Below are 14,206 nucleotides of genomic sequence, written 5' to 3'. Positions count from 1 at the left end.
ATCAAAGTAGTACTTTTTATCATCAAATGTTACGTGATATATATTTTCAACATTTATGGATTCGTTTCTTTTATCATCGTACTAATAAAAACTGAGAAATGAAATACATTTTCCGGAAATAAATTTTGAACTCGCCTCAACAAGCAGGCAGGACACTAAATGCTTCGGATCGTATAACGTATTTGGGTAAAATAAACGTTAAAATATAACATGCATATCTCAATGATAATTTGAAACAGTTAAATATGCAGAAGTTCGTTTCATTCGGACTAAAACTACATAAACTGATTATAAATAATAAATAGAGTAGTATCCATTGAATAAAACTGATTGTTGCCTGATTGGCCGCCCAGCCAACAGTTGAAAATTACGTAGCCTAGAAAAAATTCGTGCACTGGGTTAAGTTGAGTGTTCTCTCAATATCCGTTGGGCTCGGGGGTAGTTGAAAAGCTGCCACGTCTATGAGTACAGTTTTTCATAGTAAAAAAACCATTTACATTATCTAGTAATATAGCAGCGCTAGCGTGTGTTATTTTCAGGAGCAAACAGGCCCATATTGGTTACTTTCGTGGGTTACGAAGCCTAAGAAAAGTATCCTCTGATCAGGGCTTGCCTTACCCCATGTGCCCATTGGCTCCGTCTTGCATGCGAAGCTCCTTCATTCGACTAGCCATCTTCTCGTTCTCGTGATGCATCTGACGGGCTAGCTTTTCGTCGATTTCCGCGTTTTTCTCGATTATTTTTGAAATCGTTTTCAGTGTGGCGTTTGTTTTTGCCAAAGTGTGGGGACCACTTTCATTGCTTCCATTCGTGCAAGTTTTTACGGAATTATCATTCCGATCGCTGTTAGCTGCTCTGTTACGGTTTAGCCGATCCTGCACACTTCCAGCAGTGCAACCTGCTTTATTGCTTGCCGATTGTTGCTGCCCAGTTACCTTTGCGGTACGCTTTGAATCTTTATCAGACTTACGTCCCGGGACATTTCGGTTGAAATTTTCACTATTGTTTCGGTGATGCGATGGCTTTCCGCCATGGTGATCCTGCAGTCCTGTCGTTTGAAATTGAAATTGTGGTTTCGCCGGTTGACGCGGGCCAACCCGACCACTACCTATTATTGGTGGTGATGTTACTGAAACGAAAACCTCATTAGCAGGAATTAATATATCGAAAACAAATGTCATCTACCTTTCACACTCTTAAATTCTCCATCCTGTGATACCGAAACGGTTAAATTTGGCTCTCCCTTGAAGCTGTTACTTTGATTGTGGATACAACAATCATCCTTGCTCCTATCGATATCCCAATCACGGCGCCATCTACCTTCTGCCGGGCCGACTCCACCGGCTGTCCTGTTATGCCCGTACCGACCATGATCCGGTCTTAGACGTCCGTCATGCTCATTAGTCGATAAGGACCTCTGAAGATTACCATTATAGCTGCATTTATTTCCGACGCACCCTCCACCTCTTCCACCTCGATTACTGCTGGGCATTGTGCCATTTCCGAGACGACCGCTTCGGTTGTTTGGATTCTTACGCTCGAAATTGTTCTTGATTGAACCTTTACTGACAAGAGCTAAATTCGTTGGTAATGACTTCTCACCATCACGTTCCACATCCGCCAGGAAACTGTATGCCGGATCAGGGGGAGGTCCTTCACCCTCAGCAAATACTTTGTATTCCTTTGCAATTTTTTGAATGAATGCATTCTTTTCTTTCTTTTTTTCTGCGAAGAAAATTTTTATTCATTAATGCTGTTTAATATACTTTACCAACAAAATCAAATGCATTGTGATGCACATGATCGATAAGAATATGGACAAAGCAAACTTGGAAACAATTTCAGACTTCATTTTCTGTACCGCTACATCTGATTTGGCATTAAGATTTTTTTCCGCACTTGGTTGAGTACGTTATGTTCCAGGTTTCCATTCGTCCATGCCACGTGCCTACCTTCAAGTTCTGCCAAAGCGTTCGCATCCAAATCGTAAGTGAAGTCAATTTTATCGTATTTATGCTCTCGTGGCCAGTCATTGTCTTTCGGAGGTTTAATTTCTACCATGGCGTTCTCCTTCATGGCCATCAATCGATCTGCTTCGGCTTCGCGGTGTTTCTTCTCGATTTCCTCGTTACGCTTCTTGATGCGCGCGATCCGCGCCTCAAGGTCCTCCTGACTTTGGACAGACGTCATTGCCGTGAACTGGATTTGTCGATTACCTAGTATTGGAATATTATTATGAATATTACAAACAATAAAGTAGAGAACTGTTTACTATCAAATTCCCATATCGAATCTTCAGACACAAGAAACATTCAGCAGTTGGAAATCATTGATAGATGAATGAAAAACCTTCGAACGAGTGAATACTATAATAATATAGAATGCAAAATAAAATCTCACCAAATGACTTATAAAAAAATAAATTAGTTCATCCATAATTTTCCAAAAATCTTCTTAATTCATCTTAAGAGCATTTGCAATCATATTCACGAACCGCGTGTACTGCAGTTTCAGGTGAAAAAGGCACGCAAAATGAAATGAATAGTTCTGCCACATAGACCAAAACGGGAGAAAGTGGTTATTAGTACAGACCATATCTGAACACCAATTATAATGGAATGCACCGTGAATACCAATAATATTTAATGCGTCTTTTCTTTAACTCTGTATCGAATTACAAATGCATCAACTTACGTTCTAAAGTTATCCCGTTGACGTACTATACTAATGGAGCAGGTTTTGTCCCACTTTTCGCAACTTTCGGCTGTGCTTCGCCTCCACCTGCATCAGGCAGTATTTACGTGATGGTTAACTGCAGTTATCCACACCCCGTCGGATGGTAGATGTGAGCTTGATCTCTGTAACAAATGAGCTGCGGCTTGCCGATTAATGAAAGCCGAGTTTTGTCCAGCAGTACACTTCTTCGCAATGTAGCGGAAACTTTTCCACTGTGCCCTTGTAGGTAAACTTTCACGTTGCGCTTCCACTTTCCAATTCGGCGCTGTCGGCCAGCTACCGATGGAACTTCGTTCAATACACCAACAGCATAATCGTCAGGCTATTTTCAGATTGAATCACCACTTTTATATGACTATAAAACTGATTTTTCGTTCTACTACTCCTGGTGACATACACCAAAATATTAAACTTTTTTCGCTTTCATGAACATTTTCTTTTGCAACTATCCTCCTCCTTCAAAACACTAACGCACACACTAGCGAACATTTGCTTGCAGAATATGTTCACTTGGTGAAAACATTTCACACATACATTTTCGCCACATCTGACAACGTCTGATAGCAAACGTTGCTCGATGATCAATATTAATTATGCAGAAGGTGCGGTGAAAATGACGGTAACGTTGCATATCTATCAAAAGCAGGGGCCTATAAACGTCAACATTTTGCCTACCAATCATAAATTCTCGCGTAATTTTTCAAAGCGACCTATCTAACATTGAGAGACTCTCTTTGTTTACTTTCTCTTTGATCAATAATAATAATGTTTTTTTCCATATTTCATAACACTCAATGCATAGTAAGCAAGACAGTATTACTATCTCTTGATTAACGGCAAGAAAGCTTAGAAAATATATATAATGTCGACGTAATTAACGAAACAAAGCGAGAGATAAGAGAATCTGTCATTGTTACTTAGGTCCCTTTGAAAAATTACGCGAGAATTCATCACGGCGGTAATATTTCTTTTCAAATGCTTACAAAACTTATCTTATTCATTGAAAGTGCACATTGTACTGAAAACAAAATGTTGAGCTCTTGTTTTTTGGCACCTGAAACGACATTTCGAGAATAAGTCTACCGACAAAATGGGATGTTTACTCTATTTCACTTGTTTTAGAGCAAACCAACCAAAAAGTGGGTACCAGAAACGCTGGTACCAGAATCAATGAGTGGTAGATGGAAAATGTATGGAGTTTGACAGCCACTAGAGCCCCCTGATCAAAAGCTTAAAATGATTCGCGTTGCAAATAATTTACGAATGTATTCGAATATAACACGAATTTCATTTCTTTTCAAGGTGATCAACGTTGGGACATAGCTCGAGTTAATAAATCGGCACCAATATTGTGCATTTAAATAAAAATTATCAAAACGTCGCTGATAAACTGGCAGTCAGGCTCACTTCCGATGCTTATTTTTGTTGTTCTCGCAACACTGCAACCATCTCAGCCGCCACTGCGCTGTCAGTCCGGCTTACAAAAACAAATACATTAAAATCATTCCCGCAGTTCATGTTGTGTAAACACGCAGTCGCTGTATGTGTTTGTAAAGTCGGAAGCAAGTTCGAAAGTCGGAAGTCCGACTTCCGAACTTTAATTTAGTGCTGGCGCCACAATCACTCAAACCTGAGAATTCAAACTTAGGATATTGCTCCGAACCTGTCATAACTCACAATGATTCTCTCATTGCTATCGCTGTACTAAAATCAATTTTGACATTTCTCGTTGTCATTCATAACAAATCCCGATTTTCCATTCTAACGCATCGAAAACCAAAATATAGTGAATTTTTCTTGTAAAAATGGCTTGTAAAATGCTTTTCAAACCATCGACTCGTATCGTACAGCAGCTAGGAGTCTGTGGCATTAAGACCCAAGTGCTAGCTACCCCGTTCACAACTATCAAGGATGAAATAACCCATACAGGACAGGTAGAAGCAGTTCACAATTCGATTACGCAAGTCGGGCAAACAAAAAATTAAACGATCCTTCCCACTGTTGTTGTTTCAGTTCTATGACGAGAAGGACTATCGCAACGCTCGTTTCGTGAATGCCACCAAAGTAGTCAATGCGAACTGGGCTATCAAGTTGGTCGACGAAACCCCTATCATTGAATCCACCCAGCGCGTTGTGTACTGTGATGGTGGCACTGTGGCGGCACTGGGACACCCGAAAGTGTACATCAATTTGGTGAGTTAGACCTAGATCTTACTGAAAGTCAAACGCTCATATTTTTTATGCAGGATAAACCAGGAGCTCATGCTTGCGGTTATTGTGGTCAACGATTCCAGAAGAAGGATCATCACCACTAGGAAAAAAAATTCACAGTAATGTTTGGTATACTACATACGACCTTGATTATTGTTTAAAATAAATGCGTTAGAACACAAGCACTAAGTGATTTAGTCCATGTTATATTATGCAAAATTATCGGTTAACTTCTCTCACTCGTAGTTTTGATTTTCTATCCGCAGATTCAGAAAACTTAGGCCAAACAAAGTGACGATGAATAGCCTTTTAAAAAGCATATATAAATGTAAAAAAATCTACAAGAAAAAAGAAATGAATTCTTACGAACGTGATTCGTACAAAAACAAGACAGTACCGTTTTTTCGACTGTTTTCAACCGGCCCGTCTTTTTTCTTAACCTTCTAAAGCCTGTATTACACTCTTTGACCAAGCGTCAAATATTTGTCACTTTTTGACAGATAAAAATTTGGTCAAAGATAATTCGCGTTGACGGTGTTGCTGATATTTGTTTGGTTTTTGCATGCGAAAAAGAAGGAAGGAAATATTTTTGCTTTTGTCATCACGCACATTTTGACAATTACATATGAGTGTTCACGTAGGTGCGAACAGCCTTTAAAATCTCTTTCAACGCGAATAACCCGAATTGTTTGTCACTCTCCAATTTTAACATGGGGCAAACAACAACCATGATGTCAAATAAATTTGACCATTATGTCAGAAGGTCCAATATTTGACCATTAGACAAAGAGTGTACTACAAGCTTAAAAAAGTTGGTACAAAATGAATTACCGTGAGGCGTCCTAGTTCTGCGCGGCTCCTAACTCTGCCCACTTCGTACCAAAATGTTGATGCCGTTTAGTAAGAAAGGAAACATAAGCAGGAAGTTAACAGTTAATATATAGGAAATCACTTCCAAACTTCATTTTTAAAAATCTGCTTTCAATTAGTTTTTTAACATTTTAATACGAAGTGCGCAGAATTGGGTTGTTTTAGCTATATCGGTTTTTATATCATCTTAAAGATCTGCATTTTCTAAGTAAAATGTGATTTGAAAAAATATTCTATCGTTGTCCTTCGCTTTTTAAATCACGATTTAAAACTGCCCGAAATTTGCTCGAAATCGCTACAATGACATTCACCAATATACCAACTGTCATTGTAGCGATTTAGAGCGAGTTTTTATTCTTCGTTTAAAAATCGAAGGATAATGATATAAAGATTAAAAAATCACGTTTTGCTCAGAAAATTAAAATCAATGCAGCATTATTCGAGTAGGAACGAGACAAATGCAGGGCTGCGCAGGTACACTGCCTTCAAAAACAACTCAAACGGTGATTTTATTCAGGGTGTGGTACCATTCGAGTAGTTCATTTTGTACCAATTTTTTTGGAAGATTTCTTCCTGAGTGTTACGTATGTCTTATGTATGTGGTAAAACTATGTACAATTACAGCAACTTTTAAGTTTTTATGTTATTTTTTTTCGGGTTCCGATTCATGATCACGGATGGAAAATTTATTCAGCAACAAGTTTAGAACTCATAATAAGTGTTCAACTAATTATTTGTCCAGCTGCTAAAAACAGCATTGCAAACAAAACAGCGATTTGTAAATATTTTCCGCAATGAGTGGCACTAACACATTCGTACATAAATAGGTCTATTGGATCTTTGAAATATTTCGCAGTATATCAATAGTGTCTTGCCTCTAGGCAAAACGTGATTTAAAAGAAAATATCATTGTCCTTCTATATTTGAATTAAGAATAAAAAACTTCTCGAAATCTCGCTTATTTTTTCAAAAGAACCTGCATACGTAACATTGAGAGACACACTTTGTTTACTTCCTTTTTAATTAATAACTAAGTTTTTTTTTTTGGAAAACGTATTTTTAAAATAAATATATTTTTGTACTTCGATGTTTACGTGAATGTACATGGTTTAACTGTCATTCAAGCTATTTCGAGCAATTTAATTTACATCAGTTTTTATATCATCTAAAAGAGCTGCGTTGTTTTCTAAGCAGAACGCGATTTTCAAACATTTTATATCGATGTCTTTCGGTTTTTCTTTTCGGAATGCTTGAGTGACTGGTTGCGCCCCCTTCCCTTTGAGATTTCTTTGGTGTTGTGCTTAAAGAAAAACAGAACAGTTTTATTGAAACAAATTACAAGCAAAATGTAAGGATGTACTGTGCGATTGATAAAATTACACTTTTTTTTAATCTGTACTAAAAAAAATTGTTTTGGGTTATTCAGGACCCCTTAAAGCGTATTGGGAAATGTTATGAAACGGGACGAAATTTAAGCATGGTAGGCCCGATGGCTTCCTCTTGCATGCTACCGCATTTCGGGGATGCCTCATAAAATATCGTGAATTTTTCGGCTAACCTGCAATAATTTATTGTGAATCTGTTAAACCAATTCCAGAGCACTTAATACAGTTTGCATATTTGGTTTTATTGTGAAACCCTTGAAACGTTACAATCTTGCTTTTTTTCACATCACTATCTTTTATCTCCTGGTGTTGTTTATTTTTTCGTGCCAGTAGCTACCGTAAGAGTCTCTAATAGCGATTTTTTTTTATTCCACTGTGTTCGGGCAAATCTGCCGAGGAATAAAGAAACGACATCTCAATTTACGACGCAAGTGAGAAAGAGATGCCCGATAATAAGCACGTGCGGTGGTGGATTGAAGCTGACAAATTTTACAGTGCGCTTCGGGCAGCACGCCTGGTCAATACCAGAGTGAATAGATAGAGTGGCGCAGAGAGAAATTCAGTCAAAACATCAACACGGTTTTTTTATGTATCCACCAAAATATTTTTCTGGCAGCCCCTTTTTGCGCAAGTTTCAGTTGACTTCAACGGTGTGTTGTTATTGTCAGAGTGAATAGATAGTTATTGTATTTAAATTTAAAACAAGTTCGTTTGATAAAGTTTGATAGAGATAGATAAAATGAAGTGCGTTTTGTGTAATAACAAAAAACAAAACAGTAAGGAATGTGAGTTTTTTTCGGTTCCCGAAGAATCCGATTGTGAGAAAACAGTGGATGGATTTTTGTTGTCTCCCAGCAGACTATTTCATTGACGAAAACACCCGATTTTGCAGTGTAAGTAAATTAGAAAATAATTAGTAATGATGAATAAATAGTTTTTTTTGTCATTCTGAACAGCTTCACTTCAATTACGAGCAAGACCTGTACGTGGCCACAGCCGGCGGGAGGCTAAGAGCTATGCCGGGTGTGCTCCCGGTTTTCCAAATTGTGCCGGATTTCAGTGAAACAAACCAGGACGATTGCATGGAAGAGGTTTGTTTTACTTTATGTGTGTTTTGTTACCAGGAAACGATTTAATCAAATAAACAAAATGAAAAAAAATTCAATTTATGAAAAAAATTTTTTTTTAATGATAACAATACTTTTTCCAACAAATCTAGCGAACAGCAATGTTTGTTTACTTTGCTCGTTAGGTACAGCGTTTGACGGTTCGTTTGGTTTTTCTGGTTTCAGACTCTGCGTCACTCTATTTACACTCTAAATAATTTTCAGGTTATAATTACCGGAAAAGTTATGTGAATATTTTCCACTGTCATTTTCACGTAGATTTTGCGTGATTGTCATTTAAGTTCATCATGATCTGGTGAGATGATTTATCCTGTGAATATTATTCAGTAGACATATCCCAAGTAACAATTATTGTTGCCTAAACATTTACTCGATCACTCTTATTAGGCTACAGTTGAACAATAACCGAAATGAAAAATAAAAAACTTCTGTTAAATGGTTCCTCCGTTTTCGAGAATAAAAAAAATCTTTCGAGGCATCACTCACATTGATTTGAAAGTTCATAAGTTGCTAAATCCTTTAGTGGTTTAAAAGAATGTTTAAACCGTAATAAATCAACTATACGACGCGTTCAGAAGGATGTTTTATAAAACCGGTGATCTAGCGTTCGCGTTTATAAGAAATAAATAATTGCATTTTGAAAGACTCCAAACGCATGTATGCAGCATTTGAACAACACGTGCAGAATAATAGTTGCGGAGCTGTCGTTTGAAACGTTCCAATAGGTTTTATTGGGCGAGAACGCCACTGATAAATGGAGACCTTTAAAGCGCTTCAACGCAGCACTTATTTATTAGTGCTGCTGGTAATCATTTGCAAACGTTTGAACAACTTCTGTTAAGCTAGAGTTCCACTGTTGAATAAGTACATGAACAAAGAATGCTGCAACGTTTGTTCATCAAATAGTTCAAAGTGTTGTTTATTCAGCATCGATTGCTTCAACGCTGCTTTTGTTCCACATTTGCTCTCATAACAGCTTCCAAATTGTTTCTTGGGATGCGTTTCATGTGATTTTCACGTAGAATTCAACTACCGGTAAAGTGAAAAGCATTTGATTAACGGATAGCTACTACGTTTTATCAAACGTATAAATTTCGATTGTGGTTTCCCAAATTCTTAAGAAAGAAATTAGATTTCAGAATTTTTCGAAATATGTTGCTAGATAAATCACACGGGCATTCAAAATGTCCAATTCGAAAAAGGATTGAACGACATAAAAACTGACAAATATTAAGACATTCACCGTCGATTATTACTGTTAGCTGCTATTGTTTATGTTCAGGTAACTCCTGGATCTTTGAACTGAATTTGTGCTGAATCTGTAAACTTAAGATTCCATGTCGAATTCTTATGGTTTTTCTAAATCTCACTCATTGGCAAGCCATCGACGAAATCAATTTTATGTTCAGAGACCGAATTACACAACAGCTTCGCCATTTTGATTCTTGTATATTTTCGCACAGAGAGTTCATTCTGTTTGACGTTGCCAAGTTCACGTAGACACTACGTGATAAAACATAGTATGCATGTGATTTTCACGCAGATGTTATGTTTGTCACATAAATCATGAAAAATGACAGAAAATGAATAAGTACAGGAAATTTCACGTAACAATAACGTGAAAAATATTATGAGTGTATTCACTCTGGTCAATACTGCACTCAAAATATTTTTCACGTTATTGTTACGTGAAATTTCCTGTACTTATTCATTTTCTGTCAGTTTTCATGATTTATGTGACAAACATAACATCTGCGTGAAAATCACATGCTTACTATGTTTTATCACGTAGTATCTACGTGAACTTGGCGACGTCGAACAGAATGAACTCTCCGTGCGAAAATATACAAGAATCAAAATGGCGAAGCTGTTGTGTAATTCGGTCTCTGAACATAAAATTGGGTGAGATTTAGGAAAAACCATAATTCGACATGGAATCTTTAGCTTACAGATTTTGTACAGATTCAGTTCAAAGATCCAGGAGTTACCTGAACATAAACAGTAGTAGCTAACAGTAATTATAGACGGTGGATGTCTTAATATTTGTCAGTTTTTATGTCGTTCAATCCATTTTCGAATTGGAAATTTTGCATGCCCGTGCGATTTATCTAGCAACATATTTCAAAAAATTCTGAAATCTAATTTCGCTCTTAAGAATTTGGGAAACCACAATCGAAATTAATACGTCTTATAAAACGTAGTAGCTATCCGTTAATCAAATACTTTTCACTTTGCCGGTAGTTAAAGTCTACGTGAAAATCACATGAAACGCATATATCTAATGAATAAAATTCACAAGATAAATCATCTCACCAGATCATGATGAACTCAAATTACAATCACGTAAAATCTACGTGAAAACGACAGTGGAAAATATTCACATAACTTTTCCGGTAATCATAACGTGAAAAATATTTTGAGTGTGGGTCAAAATCGAACGAATAAAGAAGCGTTTTGACAGCAGTTAGGTTGTTTCCAGGTCAAAACGAGGCGAGCTGGTGGAATGAAGAAATTTGCTATATATATACTTTTCTTTTTACACTAATAAACGTCGCGAAAAATTGACCGAAATGGGCTGAAACTTGCCTCTAAAGTGTAGCGCCTCGCAAATTCCCGGTTTTTTGCTTTTTTTAGTTTCAAGTCAACTGGGTGTGTCAAGTTGTGCGCCTGTGTTGTCAGCACTATCGGCAGCAGACTGTTCTAGCCATGGGCGCAACTACGGGGGGCTAAGGGGGGCTACAGCCCCCCCCTAGCAAGTTTTAAGCCCTCCCCTAGAATTTCCCAGAGAATAATTGTAGTCAATATAAATACATCCCATACTTCTTATCAGAGCATCAAAATCAACACAAATTGAGAAGTCATCATTCGTTGGCTGAGAACTAGTACTGTGCCCAGGATCGATTCTCAAACCCAGCTCTCTTACTTACCTTACTAATAAGACGAGTGTCGTGGTGGCTCGTGCTGTATCAAGAAGTTGTTGCCATGCTGCTCGGTTTTGGGCTGTGTTTCGCCAGTTCCTCAGACGTCTCATCACCCGCAAGTCTCTTTCGAACTGGTCGAGCCATCGCGCACGCTGCGCCCCCTAGTCCACAGGGTTGCTGAAGAGAAGTGATTTCACAGGATCATCGTCCGGCATCCTTACGACGCGACCGGCCCACCACAACCTATTGATTTTCGCCAGCTGTGCAACGGGGTTCTCTCCAAGCAGCGCAAGCAGCTCATGGCTCATGCACTGTCGCCATTATCCGTCGTCTGTCTGTACTCCACAATAGATAGTCCGCAGCACCTTCTGTTCGAAAACTCCAAGAGCGTTAAGGCCAGAAGCGTTGATGTGTCGATTCCGTAGAGAACTACCGGTCGTATCAGCTACATCGTCAACTTTTTACTTCGTCGCACTAGACTCGATCGAAGTGGTCATGCCAATACCCCCACCACAATTGGTGCGTACGTTTGTATGTCTGAGAAAAAAGAGCCGTCGATGAGAACATGGTCAATTTGGTTTGTTCGTTGGTCAGGTGATCTCCAGGTGATTTCGTGGATGTCTTTTTAGGGAAAGCAGGTTCTTCGGACTGCCAGTCTGCGGGAAGCTGCGAAGTTGACGCATCCCTGGCCGTTGTCGTTCGTGACGATGTGCAGGCTGTACGGGCTAATCACCGGCTTATATATGTTTTCCCTACCGACCTGAGCGTTCATGTCCCCAATGACGATCTTGATGTCTCTACGCGAGCAGCTATCGTAGAGTTTCACCAGCTGTGCGTAGAACATTTCTTTCTCTATATTGGGACGTCCTTCGAGAGGGCAGTAGGCATTGAGGATGGTGTAGTTGTAGAACCGGCCTTTTATTCTCAACAAACACAACGTGTCGCTGAACGCCTGCCACTTGATCACACGACTCTGCATCCTGCCCAGCACTATAAAACCGGTACCCAGCTCATTTTTTTTCTTCATATAACATTCCCAGCTCATTGTTTGTGCCGCCGCTCTGGTAAAATTGTGCCTTGCGGCCACAAATTCGCCGTACCTTTTCTCCTTTTCGGTAAAGCTCCTGGAGCGCAACGATGCCGAACTGGTGAAGTTCTAGCTGATCCAGCAGGATCCGGTCGGCATCCGAGGCGTTAAGCGATCTACTGTTACATGTACCGTGCTTTTAATCGTCGGCCTTATTTCTTCACTAGATCATTGCGGGTAGTTCCGGTTCGTTTTCAATTCTTGATTGTGCGTAGTATGTTTTTTTAGCATGCTGTTTTACTAGGGCTGCGATACCTAGTCTCGCGACGGGGCCGCTGTCTTGGGTGTAGAGGCGAGACACCGCATTTCATAGTTCACCGTCCACTTCGCATCAGTCGCTGTTCGAGCCGCCCTTATCCTGGAAAACAGACGCTCAGACAAGCTGCTCTCCAAGGAGAACAACTACCGCTTCCCTGTCAGCATACGACCAAGTTCCCCCCGGTTCCCAATCTTCTCATGGTTGCTCCTATTCCAGTCGGTTCCACGTGGAGTTGAGAATATGGCATTATGCCTTGGACCACACTGGGATCTATTTTATGCCGACTAGCACGGGTGTACTGCTAGTACGCACTGCCCAGCCGCTTACCAAACCTAGTTCACCTCAATATCGAATCAGTGTCAGCTGAAAGAGATGGTCAAGATATTCAATACATCTTCGGAGATTTATTCCCGATTGAAGTGATTTTGTCTTCTGTTACGACACTACTTTATGCGTTTTTAAATAGGCGCATTGTAACTCTTTTTCCTATTTTTTTTAAATGAAGTGTATGAAAACTAGCCCCCCCCCTACAAATTTTCCTTAGTTGCGCCCATGGTTCTAGCCTCTGTCGAATTTTATGGCATCAAAAATTTAAAATTTGGTAACCATGTACAGTTAACAAAGATAAAATAATGCTTTAATTCCGTCCCGTTTCACCAACCCACTGCAAAATTTCCGATGTAAGCAAAGGCTAAGGAATGGGAATATAAACAGACATCGTCTGTGATAGCATTGTTATTTACTCCAGAGTAAATTTTTAAATAGAACTTCGTCGCTAAGGAAGTTTGGCTACATAGGGGTGTAAAATGAATGTAGAATGTTTATTTGAACTATTGTAAATGATCAAGCCTTGTTAAAACGCAGATTTCGAGTGATACGCTAAAAAAATAATAACTTATCATCTCAATGTTAATAACTTTTATTCAACACTATTTATTAGTGTAAATTTCTGGAAATAATGTGGCGGCTCTGAAAAAAATAAAATAGCAACTGGGATCGATTCACAATTGGGTTGTTTAGCTATTCACGGATCTCCGATTTTTAAATATCATTTGAAAGAGTTTAATTTTCTGAGCAAAACGTGATTTTTTAAACTTCATATCATTATCCTTCGATTTTTAAACGAAGAATAAAAACTCGCGATTTCGAGCAAATTTCGGGCTGTTTTAAATCGTGATTTAAAAAGCGAAGGACAACGATAGAATATTTTTTTTAATCACATTTTACTTAGAAAATGCAGTTCTTTTAGATGATATAAAATAACCGGTATAGCTAAACAACCCAATTGTTGTGTCATTAGTGTTGGATAAAAGTTTTGTAATTGGTCACTCTCGAATACAATAATGAAAGTAATGTAACAAACATGTAGTTCTACGTCAACCTTGCGGTCGTGGCTTCGCATACAACACTTCTATTATTTGCTACATTTCTCAAACTGCAAAGCTTTTAACTGATTAACATTGGGATATAAAATTTTAAAACAGATTTGTGAAGACTATAGCACAGAGAACAGACTAACAGGCGACGAACAAACAAAGGGGGGTGTAATTCCGAGGATATATTTTTGCGCTCAGAAACTGTCTTGGACACTTTTTATAGTTTGCTTGTTA

General features: G+C 38.6%; 2 protein-coding genes across 2 annotated transcripts; one reads left to right on the top strand and one right to left on the bottom strand.

Moving 5' to 3' along the window:
- Nucleotides 1-10: 10 nt before the first annotated feature.
- LOC129728059 (uncharacterized) lies at nt 11-3,243 on the bottom strand. The gene is made up of 4 exons (XM_055686433.1): nt 2,695-3,243; nt 1,953-2,216; nt 1,186-1,725; nt 11-1,129 (listed from the first exon to the last, which is right to left on the bottom strand). The coding sequence occupies exons 2-4, from the start codon at nt 2,188-2,190 to the stop codon at nt 615-617; spliced, it is 1,293 nt and encodes a 430-aa protein (XP_055542408.1). The 5' UTR covers nt 2,191-2,216; nt 2,695-3,243; the 3' UTR covers nt 11-614.
- Nucleotides 3,244-4,450: 1,207 nt separating this feature from the next.
- Nucleotides 4,451-5,129, top strand: LOC129730069 (NADH dehydrogenase [ubiquinone] iron-sulfur protein 6, mitochondrial). Its single transcript, XM_055689091.1, has 3 exons — nt 4,451-4,670; nt 4,750-4,929; nt 4,983-5,129. The coding sequence occupies exons 1-3, from the start codon at nt 4,542-4,544 to the stop codon at nt 5,049-5,051; spliced, it is 378 nt and encodes a 125-aa protein (XP_055545066.1). The 5' UTR covers nt 4,451-4,541; the 3' UTR covers nt 5,052-5,129.
- Nucleotides 5,130-14,206: the final 9,077 nt, after the last annotated feature.

This window comes from Wyeomyia smithii, chromosome 3 (genome assembly GCF_029784165.1).
Source record: "Wyeomyia smithii strain HCP4-BCI-WySm-NY-G18 chromosome 3, ASM2978416v1, whole genome shotgun sequence".
Classification (NCBI taxonomy): Eukaryota; Metazoa; Arthropoda; class Insecta; order Diptera; family Culicidae; genus Wyeomyia; species Wyeomyia smithii.
This window is presented reverse-complemented; position numbering and strand designations above follow the sequence as displayed.